We start from the raw sequence: 17,059 nt of genomic DNA, 5'->3' as shown, positions 1-17,059 counted from the left end.
TTAATAGACACTTCACTCTTTGATAAATAATTGAGAGAGGTAGAAATATTGAAGGATTAATTTCCAATAATAAAAGTGTACTTAGGTAAATTGTGGGTTCTAATTTCAAATCAAACAACGACTACTTAGGTACCTAGCCTCTAGTCTTAGACGTTTCGTTATAATTGACACTCATCAGCCAAACATTAGATGATATAAATATAGCTCTCAGGTTCTGACTTGGATGTTGTAAGTATTTAAAGTAATTTAAACTTCTCTGATGAGAAATTGAGGAAGCTTTGTTGAATCCGGAAGGCGAAACCACTATTTGAAATGTGAATATAATTTTCAGCTCGTTACTTCCTCATATTCTTGAAGACCAGACCTAAATGGGAAGTCTTTTTGTTCATCTCAAGAGGGATTTATTATTTACCTGAGATTTTATGCTACAGAACTTCAGCTCAATATAAATGATATGGTAAATACTTCTTTTTTTCCCCGGTACTTAGCCTTGTAGGTATGTTTAAAATGGAGAATTTTTGAGTCCCTTTTAACTCTTGTCCGATTGACCGGATTAACTACTGGTACAAATCCGCAGGTTCACGTATTAGGTATCTACTTTTTTGAGTAGTTATTGGACGTTATTTGAAATTCTATTGATATTTTTTGGAATTTCATATGCCTTGATGATACGATACCATGGTTTGAACTTTGTCTTTTTTAAAATTCCTCATCTACCTTTGCTGAAATCATAAATCTTTCTGCTGAAGAAATGGATGTGTTCTAATTTGTCCTTGTGACGAACTTCTTCCTCATTTGGCAAAACCTCTGGCCACTGGACCTCTGACTTACCTTTCTTTGGAAGAACCGCTGTCAGAACCAGCTTGGACAATTGAAGAAGGAGAACAAAATTCAACAAGCAGCACAACTTCGTCATAGTGCATTCTTCTCTCAAGAAATTAACGACATTTGGTATCGGGCTTCAATTCAGGAGGTTAGAAATGAACTTGTTGTGATAAGAGGGACAAACAATCCAATGAAAACACACAGAGAACAACACGACAGAGAGAAACTGTTGAGATTTTCAAATCACGGAGCGATTAGATACGATTCTAACGGAACGGCATGACCGAGGTGATTTAAACGGAAACATTTCTAGCACGAGAATCACGCCCAACACACCGACAACCGAGGGAAAAAACGGAGGAAATAAAACCGGGAGGAAACGAAAAACAAACAGAAAGTGGAGAATATTTATTTTTATCTAAAAAGGAGAAAAAAAGTTTGAAAAAAAATTCCGGGATTCACAAAATGATATATCCAATACCCATACTATCGTGAATAACATAAAAACCTGGAATAAACCTAGGGAATAAAAGGAATAGGATGGGAAGAACAACTCATCTTGACTGCACCGGCGTCAAATTTCTCTCCAAGAGATACTAATGTCAGATTTCGCCACGAGTAGCAGCACCATCCAATGTTTCTCCATATCATGTGGTCGTGTTTTTGTTCCCCAATCGATAACATCTCCCATGTTCCATGCACTTTATTTCTATCTTCCAATATTTACCGTATGTGTCGAAAGCGAGCTTGACGTGTAATAAATTAAATGGGGAAGCATTTCTTCATTTCTCCTTTCTCCAGAGATTGATTTAACAAGTAGTTTCTCTTATTATTTTCTTCTTCAACGCACGTCTCCCACTAATGTGAACATGTTTTATCTATGTTGTTTTCATTACTTCTCTTCTCCTGATATGCTGAGGTATTACTTCTTCCCAATTTACCAATTTTCATATGCCCACCCCACACGCTAGGCTGGTATTTCTACCACGATTCTCACATTCAAAGTAGAATATCCAAAGCAATGACTCTCAAAGTTTTCAATGTTTAACTTTAGTACCACCTGAAATTAATATTTGAGGTCCTTTGAAATACCAGACTACTGTCTAGGTACATATCTTCCAATATTTACCGTATGTGTCGAAAGCGAGCTTGACGTGTAATAAATTAATGGGGAAGCATTTCTTCATTTCTCCTTTCTCCAGAGATTGATTTAACAAGTAGTTTCTCTTATTATTTTCTTCAACGCACGTCTCCCACTAATGTGAACATGTTTTATCTATGTTGTTTTCATTACTTCTCCTCATATGCTGAGGTATTACTTCTTCCCAATTTTTATATATGCCCACCCCACACGCTAGGCTGGTATTTCTACCACGATTCTCACATTCAAAGTAGAATATCCAGAGCAATGGATCTCAAACTTTTCAATGTTCAACTTTAGTAACACTGAAATTAATATTTGAGGTCCTTTGAACTTTGAAATACCAGACTACTAATTCCTCAGAGCTAGTTACCACTGGTTGACTGGTGGTATGCGTAATACCGGCTGAGAACCGATGATACGTTTTTTTTTTTTGTTTTTTTGTTTTTTTAGAAGATAACAGAAGAACTATTCTTTGAGTTAAAGCCATTGTAAGATAGCCCAGTGACCCCACATTGATATTCTTCATTAAGAAGCTTGAGGAATTTATGCAAATGCTTTGAGTAATGGAGTTCTGACCAGCCCTGTGAATTTCTCAAATACTTCCAGCACCTTTATTCCCGACCGTTTTCTCTCTCTCTCTCTCTCTCTCTCTCTCTCTCTCTCTCTCTCTCTCTCTCTCTCTCTCTTTCTCTCTCCCTCTCTCTTTATCTTTTCCTTTCCTTTGAATTTTTCGTTCACACCTTAGGGAAGCTGTCCTCAATATAGGACACTGGCCTAATACTAACTATACTGGTACCGTGCTGAACTTTGAAGCTCTTGTTCTTGTGTCAAACGTTAGGTTAGCCGTAGCTTGATCTAGGGCCCTACCCTAGGTTTTGGAACCTTAATGTAGGACCCTACCCTAGGTCCTTGGTTTTGGTCTCCTTGGAACTTTTTTCGTCCGACTTCTACAATTTTACCGAATTACTATTATGTGGAATCTGTCCGACTTTCAAATTTAATATGTTGCATAGTCACTTCATAAATTTTATTAAATTTCAGTCCCTGTATGTGAAACAGAAGGAGAGTAAGACGACTCGTGTGTCACTGGATGACACCGGTGTTAGTGATACACTGGGTATGTCAGCACTCATTGTGTATAACTTGAAGATTAGGAGACTCAAGAGTTATAACTTCAATTGGGATGAGTGTCTACATATGTCTGGGGATGGTGGTGTTAAGCTACAATATTCACACTGTAGATGTATGTGAAACAGAAGGAGAGTAAGACGACTCGTGTGTCACTGGATGACACCGGTGTTAGTGATACACTGGGTATGTCAGCACTCATCGTGTATAACTTGAAGATTAGGAGACTCAAGAGTTATAACTTCAACTGGGATGAGTGTCTACATATGTCGGGGGATGGTGGTGTTAAGCTACAATATTCACACTGTAGGCTAGTTAGTCTAGCACAGGAATGTAATGCTATTCAACCACCAGATCATTGTGATCCCAAGCTCTTAGCAGAACCTGTTGCTCTACAATTAATCCTAGACATTGCAAGATTTGATGAAGTGCTCTACCAAGCTCATGAGAGTTATGATTCTTCAATAGTAGTGCGATATTTATTCAACTTGACCAATAGTATAAACAAGGCACTGAAGCAACTTCAAGTGAAAGGAACAGAGTATCATGTATCACAACATAGGCTATTGTTATTTAATAAAGCTAGACTCGTACTTAACCAGGGGATGTGTGTACTGGGGTTGAAGCCTTTAGATAAAATGTGAATTTATCTGCTTTGTACGAATACATACTGCCAAACAGCTCAGTTTTGAGTTACCTAATCACACTCTTTCCCGGTGACCTACCTCCTCCTTGGGTTATCCATGTCATTTGTTAAAATGAACTAGTGGTTGTGACCTTTGATCTCTAAAACTCAGTCACGTCTTGCTTACTAGTGACACGTTTGAACAAAAGTGTTAAGCAGAAAATATACAACGTTAATAAAGCTAGACTCGTACTTAACCAGGGGATGTGTGTACTGGGGTTGAAGCCTTTAGATAAAATGTGAATTTATCTGCTTTGTACAAATACATACTGCCAAACAGCTCAGTTTTGAGTTACCTAATCACACTCTTTCCCGGTGACCTACCCCCTCCTTGGGTTATCCATGTCATTTGTTAAAATGAACTAGTGGTAGTCACGTCTTGCTTACTAGTGACACGTTTGAACAAAAGTGTTGAGCAGAAAATATACAACATATTTTTTGTATATTGTGATACCTACTCACTGCCTACTTATTTCCTTCCTGATAGAGATATACTAATAATGAAAATAAAAACACAAGTATGTTCAATAATTTCTAATTTTACTCATAATATTTAATTAGTAATTAAGAGAAGGAAAAGAAAAGAAATCAAAACTCAAGAACAAAGAAATAATAAATTACATTGAAGATAAAAAATATAACAATTTTTAAACAAAAAATAATAAAATGAAATTATAATCAAATTAAATTTCAAAATTTTTCTATTTTTTGTTTTTTCTTCTCTAATTTTTTAATTACCTTAATAAAAAGAAAGACACAAAATTATTTTACAAAAGAAAAAAAAAATCAACATTACTTTAATTTTAGTACATAATACATGTACTTACATACTTTCATGTAATGATTTAAAATCAAGACTAGAGCCCGTTCTTCCTTTATTTCTTTTAATGTTTCTTAATAACAATATAATTATGTCTCTCATCCATTTATTGGCTAGAGGAAGAGAACATCAAAGCAAAATTTAACTTATACCTACCTACCTAGATATTTCTGCTATATCGTAACACGGGTAAGTCTAGGGACTGTATTATAGGTATATAGGTACTTACTATAGAGATTAGAGAATTTCCTTTTAATGTCCATGTCATATATTACTTTACAATGATATAGCCCCCTCTAATCTGATAAAAGCTAATACCTAAGAGGTACCTACCCTTCCTTTTGAATCTTTTGATATGGACCTCTATCCTGCCTCTCAATAATACGTATCAAGCTATCAAGTGACCTCTACTGAGGTATGTAGGTAATAGTCTCTGGTGTACAATGTTAGCGTGTATGTTAATCTTTGAGTAATGAGAATGCTCGAAACCATGCCCGGACAGTCTCCAAGTATTCTCATGAGGGTAACAAACAATAAGATTGTAGACCAGGGTGTGATTTAGTAGAAGCGCTAGTTCGCGGGTTCGATTCTCGCACAGGGCGGACTTTATCTTGAACGGATAAAGTTCTTTCGCGAAACGCTTGTGGCCATCTTCTATCCTGTCTTCTTTTTTTCTCTTTTCGATTTCGGGACGATAAGACCTCCATTGTTACAGTTCAGCCTATCAAATCGCTCCCATCCCCCCCGCGCGATTCCCCAGGTGGTCACCCATCCAGATACCAACCACGCGCAAAGTTTCTTAACCCCATTGTCTATGTATCCGCAGTATCCGTCTGGTCTGTTTGTTGGCATTTGTAAAACATCATGTGCTATGTATGTAACTATTTACTAAGAGGTTAGTTAAAACAGGCCGGCGAAATTCGAGCGTAAAATAAAACATTTTCCATGGAAACGGTATCTAGAGGAGGTACGAGTACGACTATGAAAATGTACGGTAATTTCATATGACCAATCTGGCAACACGGTATATAGTACATGTGGAATCGTGCGTCGTATGTAAGGGGCTTTATTAGTTGGGAAAAAAAAATCGCTTGGGTGCGTTGAAAAACTGATAAAATACGGCGCCAATTTTTTGAATCCTCCAACCCCATTTTTATTATTATTATTATTTTTTTTTAAATCTGACAAGTTGAAGGGGGAAAGTGGAAATCTGGAAATTGGGAGAAAGAACTTGAAGAAGGAACAAGAAGAAGGATTAAACAAGGAATTCAACGCAAGGAAAGTCCAAACAAATAAGGATTGTTACAGTTCCCTTTATCAAATCTCTTGAAAAAGGATTATCTCACAAGCACTCATGTCTATCAAATGATTCGTAAGTATTTATAATTTCTATTCTGGGATAAATTGTTCCAAATTTTTGGAGTCTGGCCTACAGTAAAAGAGAAAATGAGGCTTAAGGGGGGGGGAGGAGGCCGGGCCCCATCGCCCCCCCAAATACAGTCCTGGCTGAAAGCACCTCAAATAACCTACTGTTCTAGATAGTCCATCATTTGGTGATCTTTCAGGTACAATGGGCCCTGGTTATGTGTGATAATAAGTTATATACCTACTTTATGTTATTTTTTTTTCTCTACTTTCAGTGCCAGTAACAGATTATTGAAAAAGAGCTCCACTGATGTCAACCTTCAAGACATCTATCCACTGACAACAGAAAAAGTTCTGTGTCCTTGGAGACAAGGTTCTGAACTTTAGAGACAGAAAATATTACGGTACCATTGAGGAAAAACGCGAATGTTGTTTCATGTATAAAGTTAATGTCAGAAGACATCCTACATGTGAGCGTGAGAGCCCTTGAGGTTTCTACAACACAAAAATCCATTCGACACTCAGTAGATAGATGATTTGATGGTAAAGTGGCTGAGCTCAATCATTATATTGCCAAATTGCTAGAAAGAAAAGCTTTCACTTCATATTTCCGTTGAATTAATTATAAATATGTCAAAATCTTTTCGGGTGAAATATTTTTACTGTAAGGATAGATATGTTGTAAATCAATTTTAAACGAATTTCAGGGCTTAGAGAAATATACACAAGTAGTTTGATAATACATACGAGTAGTAGAAGCAAAAAAGAGAATTCGAAATACAATTAGGTATTTAATTAAATTTATTCCATACGGCATAAAATGGGAGTAGGTATACCAGAACTTATGTTTCATGAATAAGGATCATCTTTCTTGTTAGGAAATGCTTTCAAGTGTAAATTAATGTATTTCCTTATGAAGACTGCGCCCAAGTAAGACAGTTTTTATCAATATCATCATGTAGGAGTAGGAGATAATATTGGAATCATTATAAACCCACTGCATAATGGGGGTGTTGTTCAAGTTTAGTTCAAAGTTAATGAAAGAAAAATTATTGGGAAAAAAACAAGTTTCATTATAATCTCAAATATAAAAGGTGCCTACGACTACAAGAACAATAGGTAGTTATAAACAAGAACTCTCCCTAGACTCTAAATCCAAAGGAAAAGGCCCAATCCCCATTCAGAATATGTATGCTCTAGTTACAGTCCACGTTCAATGAAAGGTCTAATATTTTGCAGGTAAAGTATTTCTCTTGGAGGGTTTCAGCCTCAGAATAATAATAATAATAATAAACATAGAAGGAAGGTTTGGGTCTTTTTACATATCAAGGTCGAAGGACAGTTCACGAGCAGCTATGGTACCGTGCTGAACTTTGAAGCTCTTGTTCTTGTGTCAAACGTTAGGTTAGCCGTAGCTTGATCTAGGGCCCTACCCTAGGTTTTGTAACGTTAATGTAGAGCCCTACCCTAGGTTTTGTAACGTACCAAGGGCGCTCAACCTTTTTTGAAGGCGGGCCAAATTTTGGATACCAGATCAGGCCGCGGGCCACATGATACGTTTGACTGTGTGCTTGCTTGTACAAAGCTCTTAACAATAATACTCATAACAATAATATTAGTATGAAACAATGTTTTCTGTTAAAAGTCCTAACTTCTTTAACAGAAAACCCAAATTTAAAAACATTTAATCAATTAAACTCATTTAATTAAACACACATAACCAATCTTGTACCAATCTTTCTATGTTTGGATGTAGTTCAATGGTTGCCAATAAAACTACGTCCCTGATGTGATTGGAAGAGACTGTGGACCTAGTTGCTTAACCCTTATTTCGTATAAACGGTAAGAGACATCGAAAACATTTGGTCATTCGGATGTGAATATTCTATTGCCTATCCAAAAACGGAAAATTGTCTGATTTGAAAATTTCCGCCCTGGCCGGAATTCGAACCCAGCACCTCCGGGTTGAGAGTCTGCTCCTGACCACTCGGCCACAGACGTGAGTGATATACCTACTCGTGCGAGAAGTTTTTATGGGACATCCTACTTTACCTCGACACATTCGTTATATCTGCTAACGAAATTCATAGGCGGTTCTTGCCTAAATGTTTGGGGGGGCTTGATTTTGAAGGTACACCTTCAAAATTTTGATTTAGCTTTATGAAAAAAATCTGTGTGAACATCACACGACTTTCCTTATCCTATTGAATGATGCTTATTTGAGTATTATTTTACCCTAACTTTTACGATATCTCTAACCGTTTAGTCGGTATAGCTGAAAACCGCCAAAAAACGGTCGAAATCCGTCCAAAAATCCGTAACTAAACGTTTTCTGTTGCATCCTTGTCACATTTGGAGCAGCAGCAGAAAATGATGAAAAATTTGACGTTTTTTAAAGTCAAATATCTCCGGCTAAACTTAACCGAATTTGATGATTTTTTTTTTCAACGTGGTCTACTTTCATGCCCGAACACACACACGCAATCCGTTTTCTTCTGTAAAATGCCGCCAACCAATGCACCGATCTTAACCAAAAGTTTCGTGTCGCATCCTTGTCACATTTGACAGCTACATACCAAATTTCAAGTCGCTAGCGCTTACCGTTCTCGAGATATTTTGTTTACAGCTTTCCCTGTCGCGTATAATATCTCTAGTAGCGCGGTCAAACTTTCTTGACTTGGCGGGGCGGAGCGCTACCGCGCTCCTTAATTCTGGGATAAATTGCTCCAAATTTTCGGAGTCTGGCCTACAGCCTACAGTAAAAGAGAAAATGAGGCTTAAGGGGGGGAGGAGGAGGCCAGGCCTCTTTGTGCCCCTAAATACGGTCCTGGCTGAAAGCACCTTAAATAGCCTACTGTTCTAGATAGTCCATCATTTGGTGATCTTTCAGGTACAATTGCCCCTGGTTAGGTGTGATAATAAGTTATATACCTACTTTATGTTATTTTTTTTTCTCTACTTTCAGTGCCAGTAACAGATTCTTGGGAATACCATGAGCTTTTGTGTCAAACTCTCATTGGCAAAGAAGTTATCCCAAGCTCTGAAAATTAATGTTGGTCCCAGTACAGTAGATAGAATTGTCAAAAATCTTCGTCTTTCCTCTCAACATAATGGTGAAAACATTCACTATTCACTACCATGTAAGATTATTGATGGTTTATACCATGAGCTTTTGTGTCAAACTCTCATTGGCAAAGAAGTTATCCCAAGCTCTGAAAATTAATGTTGGTCCCAGTACAGTAGATAGGATTGTCAAAAACCTTCGTCTCTCCTCTCAACATAATGGTGAAAACATTCACTATTCACTACCATGTAAGATTATTGATGGTTCCGAGAACATAAACATCAGGGGAGGAACACAATTCCACATTGATGATGATAATGTCATCCTACCAGTTGATAAAACTGAGTTCATAACCCAAGTTCTTACATCAACGGGTGATAAACATGTTTATAAGACACAGCTGAACTGTACTGATAAAGTGGTCGTAGAATTCAGCTCCCCCAACATTGCCAAACCTTTCCATGTAGGACATTTCCGAGGTACTGTACTTGGAAACTTTGTAGCAAATCTGAGTAATTACTTTGCCAATAATGTGGTTTGTTTGAATTATTTGGGAGACTGGGGGACTCAGTTTGGTTTGCTTCAGATAGGATTGAAAGAGTTAAATATAAAACACACAGACCTTGAGCAAAGTCCCTTGGATGTCCTGTATAAAGCTTATGTCAAAGCAAATGAACTTGCCAAGATCAATCCTGATGTTCAGGAACAAGCGTAGGATTGAATGAGTTAAATATAAAACACACAGACCTTGAGCAAAGTCCCTTGGATGTCCTGTATAAAGCTTATGTCAAAGCAAATGACCTTGCCAAGATCAATCCTGATGTTCAGGAACAAGCAAGTAATATCTTCCAGCAACTTGAGTGTGGTAAGAACACACTCCATACAAAGGACTGGCTAGACTTCCAACAAGTGACATTGAATGAGCTAAGAGGTACATATGAAAGATTAGGAATTCACTTTAGTGTAGACTAGTTAGTCTAGCACAGGAATGTAATGCTATTCAACCACCAGATCATTGTGATCCCAAGCTCTTAGCAGAACCTGTTGCTCAACAATTAATCCTAGACATTGCAAGATTTGATGAAGTGCTCTACCAAGCGCGGCTTGGACTGCCAGTACTCCACCCTTATATTACCATTATGCAGTGCACTATGATTAACATAGTTCTAGTTGTACGGTTAATCATAATCATATTTATGTTAATCATAAAATAATGGAGCCATTAGATCTCCACTGTACAAAGATCAAGGCCCAACACAACATTTTGCATACAGATCCAAACATCCTTAACCCATCACGCAAAGACATAATCCAATTCCCTCAATCAGTACTCATATTATTGTAAGAAACTCTATTAGTAGGTAGGTATTCAACATTCATATTGTAATCAGTACGCAATCATATCACCTCAGGAGGGAATTGAGATTCGCAATGGCGCCATTTATAAATCCCTTATTTTTTCCACTAACAAGCAGAGCCTTCCAGAGAGGCGTTTATGAACTTCTGCTCAAGCCCGAGTGCATGGAAAACGCCCAGAAAGTAGAACATAAGATAAGAGTCAACACAAGACTGTAAACCTGGGACTTAGCAAATTGCAGATTCACAGTTATATTCATAATTCATAGTAAAATACCCTCTGTTCACGGCATAGTAAGATTAGTAAGACAACTCTGTCCACAACACAAGATGGTCAACATGAAAGACCCTCCTCAACAGGACATGGACTATTATAAATACGATTCTTAAGGAACAACATCTTAGTGAGAGGGAGAGAAATGGCAAGGTGTGCAAAATCCGCCTTAGATATATATATATATAATAGGGAACTCTGAGAATGAACGCGAGCAAAAAAAAAGAGCGCACAAAAAGAAGGAAGTTGAGAGAGGTTGCGAAAAAAGCCTCTGTCCCGGCGGCCATGTTTATTATTTATTTTATATTTATTGCTTTGTAATTTGCTTGTTTTTAATATCTAATAAATGTGCAAACTCGAGATAAGAGTAAAAAATGAATTCAGATTTCCCAAGTGGGAGAAAAATAAATCAAAATTTCGAATTTCCCGCCAACTTTACACGCTCATGATAGCTGTGTTAAGTTACATCATTTTCCACACGCCAAGAACCACGACCTTAATATGTAGGTACATAGCTCGTCACAAGAATTGACAGCTGACATTCAGACAACTAAAGACCGATCTTATGAGCTGATTTTTTTAGTTTGTTATTATTATTTTTTTTGCCTCATTTTCTCTACCTTCTTTTTCGTTAAAAGAGGATCTTGATTTTTTTTTTTTAAGATTTCAAATCACTCGGTTTCGGAACACCAAATGAACAGAATAATGAATGACAGTAACAATATTTATATAAATGATATTATATAGATGTAATATTTATATATAGGGTGGGCATGCAGAACTTCGGATTGAGAATGAATCAGATATTCTGACAGGTTTCCTCCGTGATTATTGGAAAATGGGCCGTTTTTAGCCAAACAGGCTGGGCTGTTAATATTGCATGAGGTTTGACAGGGGAAACTGTAACGGATTGTCTCGATGTCGAAGAGTTAGGAGAAAGCCAGCCGTTCCGAGAACGAACCTTATCTGTTTAGGATAAAGTTTGCGCCGGACGGGAATCAAACCCGTGACCTATCGCTTACAAGGCAGACGTACTACCCTCCAAGCGAACTAGGCTGTTCTGGATTGTGGGATTACTACAGGTATTTAAGTTACCAAAGTTCCGAACTAGGCTGTTCTGGATTGTGGGATTACTACAGGGACATATTTAAGTTGCCAAAGTTCTGCAATAGCTCCCCTAGAGTGAAGGGAAGGGAGAAATATAATAGGAACAGCATAAGAATCATTATAATCAGAATACAAGAGGCTCGGGTTGGAGAAAAGAACAGAACACAAAGCTACCTTATATTTCAAATATCATAATGTCCATTCAACTAATGGATGCTAAAAATGAAGGTGAAATACATAATACACTGTTCTTGCAGAATTTGAATCAAACAAAAGTACAAAACCAAAATTTTCCAGAAATGATTTTCTCTTTTTTTGTGGATTTTCTGACAAAACCACCACACAAGGATTTTCAATGAAACCCATTAGTTCTCCATTCTTTTCCTCAACACAATACCAGGAGTTAAGGTTAAAGGTAAAAACAAAGTCTGTATAGTAAAGTACGAGTGATAGTATTCCATTTTTTTACTCCTGTCGAGAATTTTGCCTATTCCCTGACAGAATGCCTACATTTTAATATACTCAGTCAAAAGTTTAGAATATGTTTTTGTTGTTGTTGTTTACTAATGCAAAGGAATCTGGATCATTAGGTCCTTTCCCTAGAATATTGAAGCAGGCAATTTCATTCTATTTTGAAATTTAAATTTTTTTAAAAATCATTTTTTTCCAACACAAAATTAATATTCCTCGAAATTTTGCAGGAGCAAAAACCAGCCGTTCCGAGAACGAACCTTATCTGTTTAGGATAAAGTTTGCGCCGGACGGGAATCAAACCCGTGACCTATCGCTTACAAGGCAGGCGCACTACCCTCCAAGCGAACTAGGCTGTTCTGGATTGTGGGAATACTACAGGTATTTAAGTTACCAAAGTTCCGAACTAGGCTGTTCTGTATTGTGGGATTACTACAGGTATTTAAGTTGCCAAAGTTCTGCAATAGCTCCCCTAGAGTGAAGGGAAGGGAGAAATATAATAGGAACAGCATTATAATCAGAATACAAGAGGCTCGGGTTGGAGAAAAGAACAGAACACAAAGCTACCTTATATTTCAAATATCATAACGTCCATTCAACTAATGGATGCTAAAAATGAAGGTGAAATACATAATACACTGTTCTTGCAGAATTTGAATCGAACAAAAGTGCAAAACCAAAATTTTCCAGAAATGATTTTCTCTTCTTTTTTTGTGGGTTTTCTGACAAAACCATCACACAAGGATTTTCAATGAAACCCATTAGTTCTCCATTCTTTTCCTCAACACAATACCAGGAGTTTAGGTTAAAGGTAAAAACAAAGTCTGTATAGTAAAGTACGAGTGATAGTATTCCATTTTTTTACTCTTGCCGAAAATTTTGCCTATTCCCTGACAGAATGCCTACATTTTGATATATTCAGTCAAAAGTTTAGAACATGTTTTTGTTGTTGTTGTTGTTTACTAATGCAAAGGAATCTGGATCATTACGTCATTTTCCTATAATATTTAAGCAGGCAATTTCATTCTCTTTTAGCCTCCAAACTTTGGTGTAAAAGATGCTACGGTTTTTTGTAGGATCCGACCAAACAATATTGGCACGGTACACATAATAGGTACAGAAATATTGTACAGCTTAGTAAAATTTCATACAATATTATGATGATACGAAAAAATCGTAGCTTCGCGTACCAGGCTTTTGATTTGATAATAAATATAATCATATTATTGAAAAGAATATTATGAAGTAGTGTTTGATGCAGAAAATGAAATAATACAAGAAATATTTTATACACAAGATCCTTAATATAATACACAGGAGCATTTATCTCAAACATAAAGTTCATTCTGGAGATGGTATGTACCTACTGTTAAGGTTTTACCTTGTACTAAACGTTTAATCCATCTAAAATTGCCCAACAGGTATTTCTGTTCCACCAGATTTCAAAACAATACTGTCAGCCTCGTTCGCTAGGTTGCGGGTTCGATTCCTAAAAAGATAAGGTTCGAAACGGCTGTCGCAGTTTCTTTAAAACAAAGATGTAAGTAAATGCTCCTCGTAATACATCGTGAGAAATACAAAGGATCAAATACAGAATAAAAATATTGGAAATACAGTGAGATAGATTAAGAAAAAATAGAAGTAACATGGTTATGGCTATCCATAAAATATTTTTAAATGATAAAATTATGTACAAAAAAATGATCGCAGTGGGATTCGAACCCCATCCCACCCGCTCAGCAGTTTGCCTAAGACCACACTCCTTACCACTCGGACACTCCGACTCAATGCTCCTCGTAATACATCGTGAGAAATACAAAGGATCAAATACAGAATAAAAATATTGGAAATACAGTGAGATAGATTAAGAAAAATAGAAGAGAACAAAAAAAGACGTATACGTAAATATCATCACATAATGAAAAAGGTTTATGAAAAGAGCTCCACTGATGTCAACCTTCAAGACATCTATCCACTGACAACAGAAAAAGTTCTGTGTCCTTGGAGACAAGGTTCTGAACTAAAAGAGAGAAAATATTACAATACCATTGAGGAAAAACGCGAATGTAGTTTCATGTATAAAGTTAATGTCAGAAGACATCCTACATGTGAGTGTTAGAGCCCTTGAGGTTTCTACTACACAAAATTCCATTCGACACTCAGTAGATAGATGACTTGATGGTAAAGTGGCTGAGCTCGATCATTATATTGCCAAATTACTAGAAAGAAAAGCTTTCACTTCATATTTCCGTTGAATTAATTATAAATATGTCAAAATCTTTTCGGGTGAAATATTTTTATTGTAAGGATAGATATGTTGTAAATCAATTTTAAACGAATTTCAGGGCTTAGAGAAATATACACAAGTAGTTTTGATAAAACATACGAGTAGTAGAAGCTAAAAAGAGAATTCGAAATACAATTAGGTATTTAATTAAATTTATTCCATACGGTATAAAATGGGAGTATACCAGAACTTATGTTTCATGAATAAGGATCATCTTTCTTGTTAGGAAATGCTTTCAAGTGTAAGTTGGTGTATTTCCTTATGAAGACTGCGCCCAAGTAAAAGAGTTTTTATCAATATTATCATGTAGGAGTAGGAGATAATATTGGAATCATTATAAATCTACTGCATAATGGGGGTGATGTTCAAGTTTAGTTCAAAGTTAATGAAAGAAAAACTATTGGGGAAAAAAAAACAAGTTTCATTATAATCTCAAATATAAAAAGTGCCTACGACTACAAGAACAATAGTAGGTAGTTATAAACAGGAACTCTCTCTAGACTCTAAATCCAAAGGGAAAGGCCCAATCCCCATTCAGAATATGTATGCTCTAGTTACAGTACACGTTCAATGAAAGGTCTAATATTTTGCAGGTAAAGTATTTCTCTTGGAGAGTTTCAGCAGTTATTATATACAAGTTCTGTGGATCAACTTGATAAGGAGAACCAAAATGTATATATATTTTACAGAACTTCAAGAAATTCTGTATTGTAGTTCTGTATATATACATTTTGGTTCTCCTTTTCAAGGTAAAGAATTTCACACAAAAAGCAATCAAGTATGTTAAGGGTACATTTGTTCAGAACCTATGAACAGTGTTTGGTCTTGAGTGGGAGTAATCCTGTGATAGTTCAGCTCTGGTGCAAGCCAATAGCAGATATCTACGAAGAAGATAGTCTAACGAGTGATTTGAAAAAAAAGTTTCGTTTTAAAAAAAAAAAAAAAGAAATAATGTTTCAAAATTTCTGTTAAAATCATCCTACCCAGGAAATTATTCATGGTCCGTCACTGGTACCAAATCAGCTGATATATAACAGCAGTGAATTACAGATTTGAAAAGTGTTTTTCGTTTTAGTCGTAAACCTTCCTTCTATGTTTATTATTATTCTGAGGTTTCAGCAGTCATTTATATACAAGTTCTGTGGATCAATTTGATAAGGAGAACCAAAATGTATATATATTTTATAGTGAAATTCTGTATTGTAGTTCTGTATATTCTTGAAGTTCTGTAAAATATATATACATTTTGGTTCTCCTTTTCAAGGTAAATTATTTCACACAAAAAGCAATCAAGGATGTGATGGGCACAGTAATCCTGTGATAGTTCAGCCCTGGTGCAAGCCAATAGCAGATACGAAGAAGATAGTCTAACGAGTGATTTGAAAATGATGCCATGGAATATCACATTCCGTCCACACATATTTTAGGTTGTGGTTATGTACCGGGTTGAGATGAGATAGGACGAGTTGAAACAGGACATTGTTTCTACAGTTTTGCATTGGAGTGGTAACTTAAGCAAGGATAGCGTGGGGGTGTTGGGTATTTTTTCTAGCCCTCTGTCCCGGCGGCCATGTTTATTATTTATTTTATATTTCTTTATTTTTTGCTTTGTAATTTGCTTGTTTTTAATATCTAATATAGGTAACTGAAAAGTATAATATAAATGTGCAAACTCGAGATAAAAGTAAAAAATGTATTCAGATTTCCCAAGTGGGGGGAAAATAATTCAAAATTTCGAATTTCCCGCCAACTTTACACGCTCATGATGGCTGTGTTAAGTTACCACATCATTTTCCACTTGCCAAGAACATCTCAGAATGGCCTATCTCAGCCCTGTTCATAACCACGGCCTAATATGTACAATTGTACATAGCTCGTCACAAGAATTGACAGCTGACATTCAGACAACTAAAGACCGATCTTATGAGCTTATTTTTTATTATTTTTTTTTTTGCCTCATTTTCTCAACCTTATTTTTCGTTAAAAGAGGATCTTGATTTTTTTTTTTTTTTTTTTTTTTTTTCCTCATTTTTCCAACCTTTTTTTTCTTTAAAAAAGGTTTTTTTTTTTTTTTTTTTTTTTTTTTTTTACTGTACGAATTTTTTTTTTTAAGATTTCAAATCACTCGGTTTCGGAACACCAAATGAACAGAATAATGAATGACAGTAACTATATTTATATAAATGATATTATATAGATGTAATATTTATATATAGGGTGAGCATGCAGAACTTAGGATTGAGAATGAATCAGATATTCTGACAGGTTTCCTCCGTGATTATTGGAAAAGGGGCCGTTTTTAGCTAAACAAGCTGGACTGTTAATATTTCATGAGGTTTGACAGGGGAAACTGTAACGGATTGTCTCGATGTCGAAGAGTTAGGAGAAAGCCAGCCGTTCCGAGAACGAACCTTATCTGTTTAGGATAAAGTTTGCGCCGGACGGGAATCAAACCCGTGACCTATCGCTTACAAGGCAGACGTACTACCCTCCAAGCGAACTAGGCTGTTCTGGATTGTGGGATTACTACAGG

General features: G+C 36.3%; 2 protein-coding genes and 1 long non-coding RNA gene across 3 annotated transcripts; all 3 read left to right on the top strand.

Moving 5' to 3' along the window:
- Positions 1-3,210: 3,210 nt before the first annotated feature.
- On the top strand, positions 3,211-4,239 carry LOC103510978 (probable arginine--tRNA ligase, cytoplasmic). Its single transcript, XM_008475685.2, has 2 exons — positions 3,211-3,730; positions 4,015-4,239. Exons 1-2 carry the CDS (start codon positions 3,211-3,213, stop codon positions 4,023-4,025), a joined length of 531 nt encoding a protein of 176 aa, XP_008473907.1. The 3' UTR covers positions 4,026-4,239.
- A 1,512-nt stretch (positions 4,240-5,751) lies between these two features.
- On the top strand, positions 5,752-9,087 carry LOC113468163. The gene is made up of 2 exons (XR_003392015.1): positions 5,752-5,974; positions 8,933-9,087. It is a non-coding gene; the product is annotated as an uncharacterized LOC113468163 (long non-coding RNA).
- Positions 9,088-9,131: 44 nt separating this feature from the next.
- Positions 9,132-9,751, top strand: LOC103510977 (probable arginine--tRNA ligase, mitochondrial). The gene has a single exon (XM_026824881.1). It carries the CDS (start codon positions 9,132-9,134, stop codon positions 9,744-9,746), a length of 615 nt encoding a protein of 204 aa, XP_026680682.1. The 3' UTR covers positions 9,747-9,751.
- The last annotated feature ends 7,308 nt before the right edge of the window (positions 9,752-17,059 follow it).

Source organism: Diaphorina citri, unplaced genomic scaffold, assembly GCF_000475195.1.
Source record: "Diaphorina citri unplaced genomic scaffold, Diaci psyllid genome assembly version 1.1 scaffold661, whole genome shotgun sequence".
NCBI lineage: Eukaryota > Metazoa > Arthropoda > Insecta > Hemiptera > Psyllidae > Diaphorina > Diaphorina citri.
The sequence above is the reverse complement of the archived record's forward strand: the minus strand, read 5'-3'. Positions and strand labels throughout refer to the sequence as shown.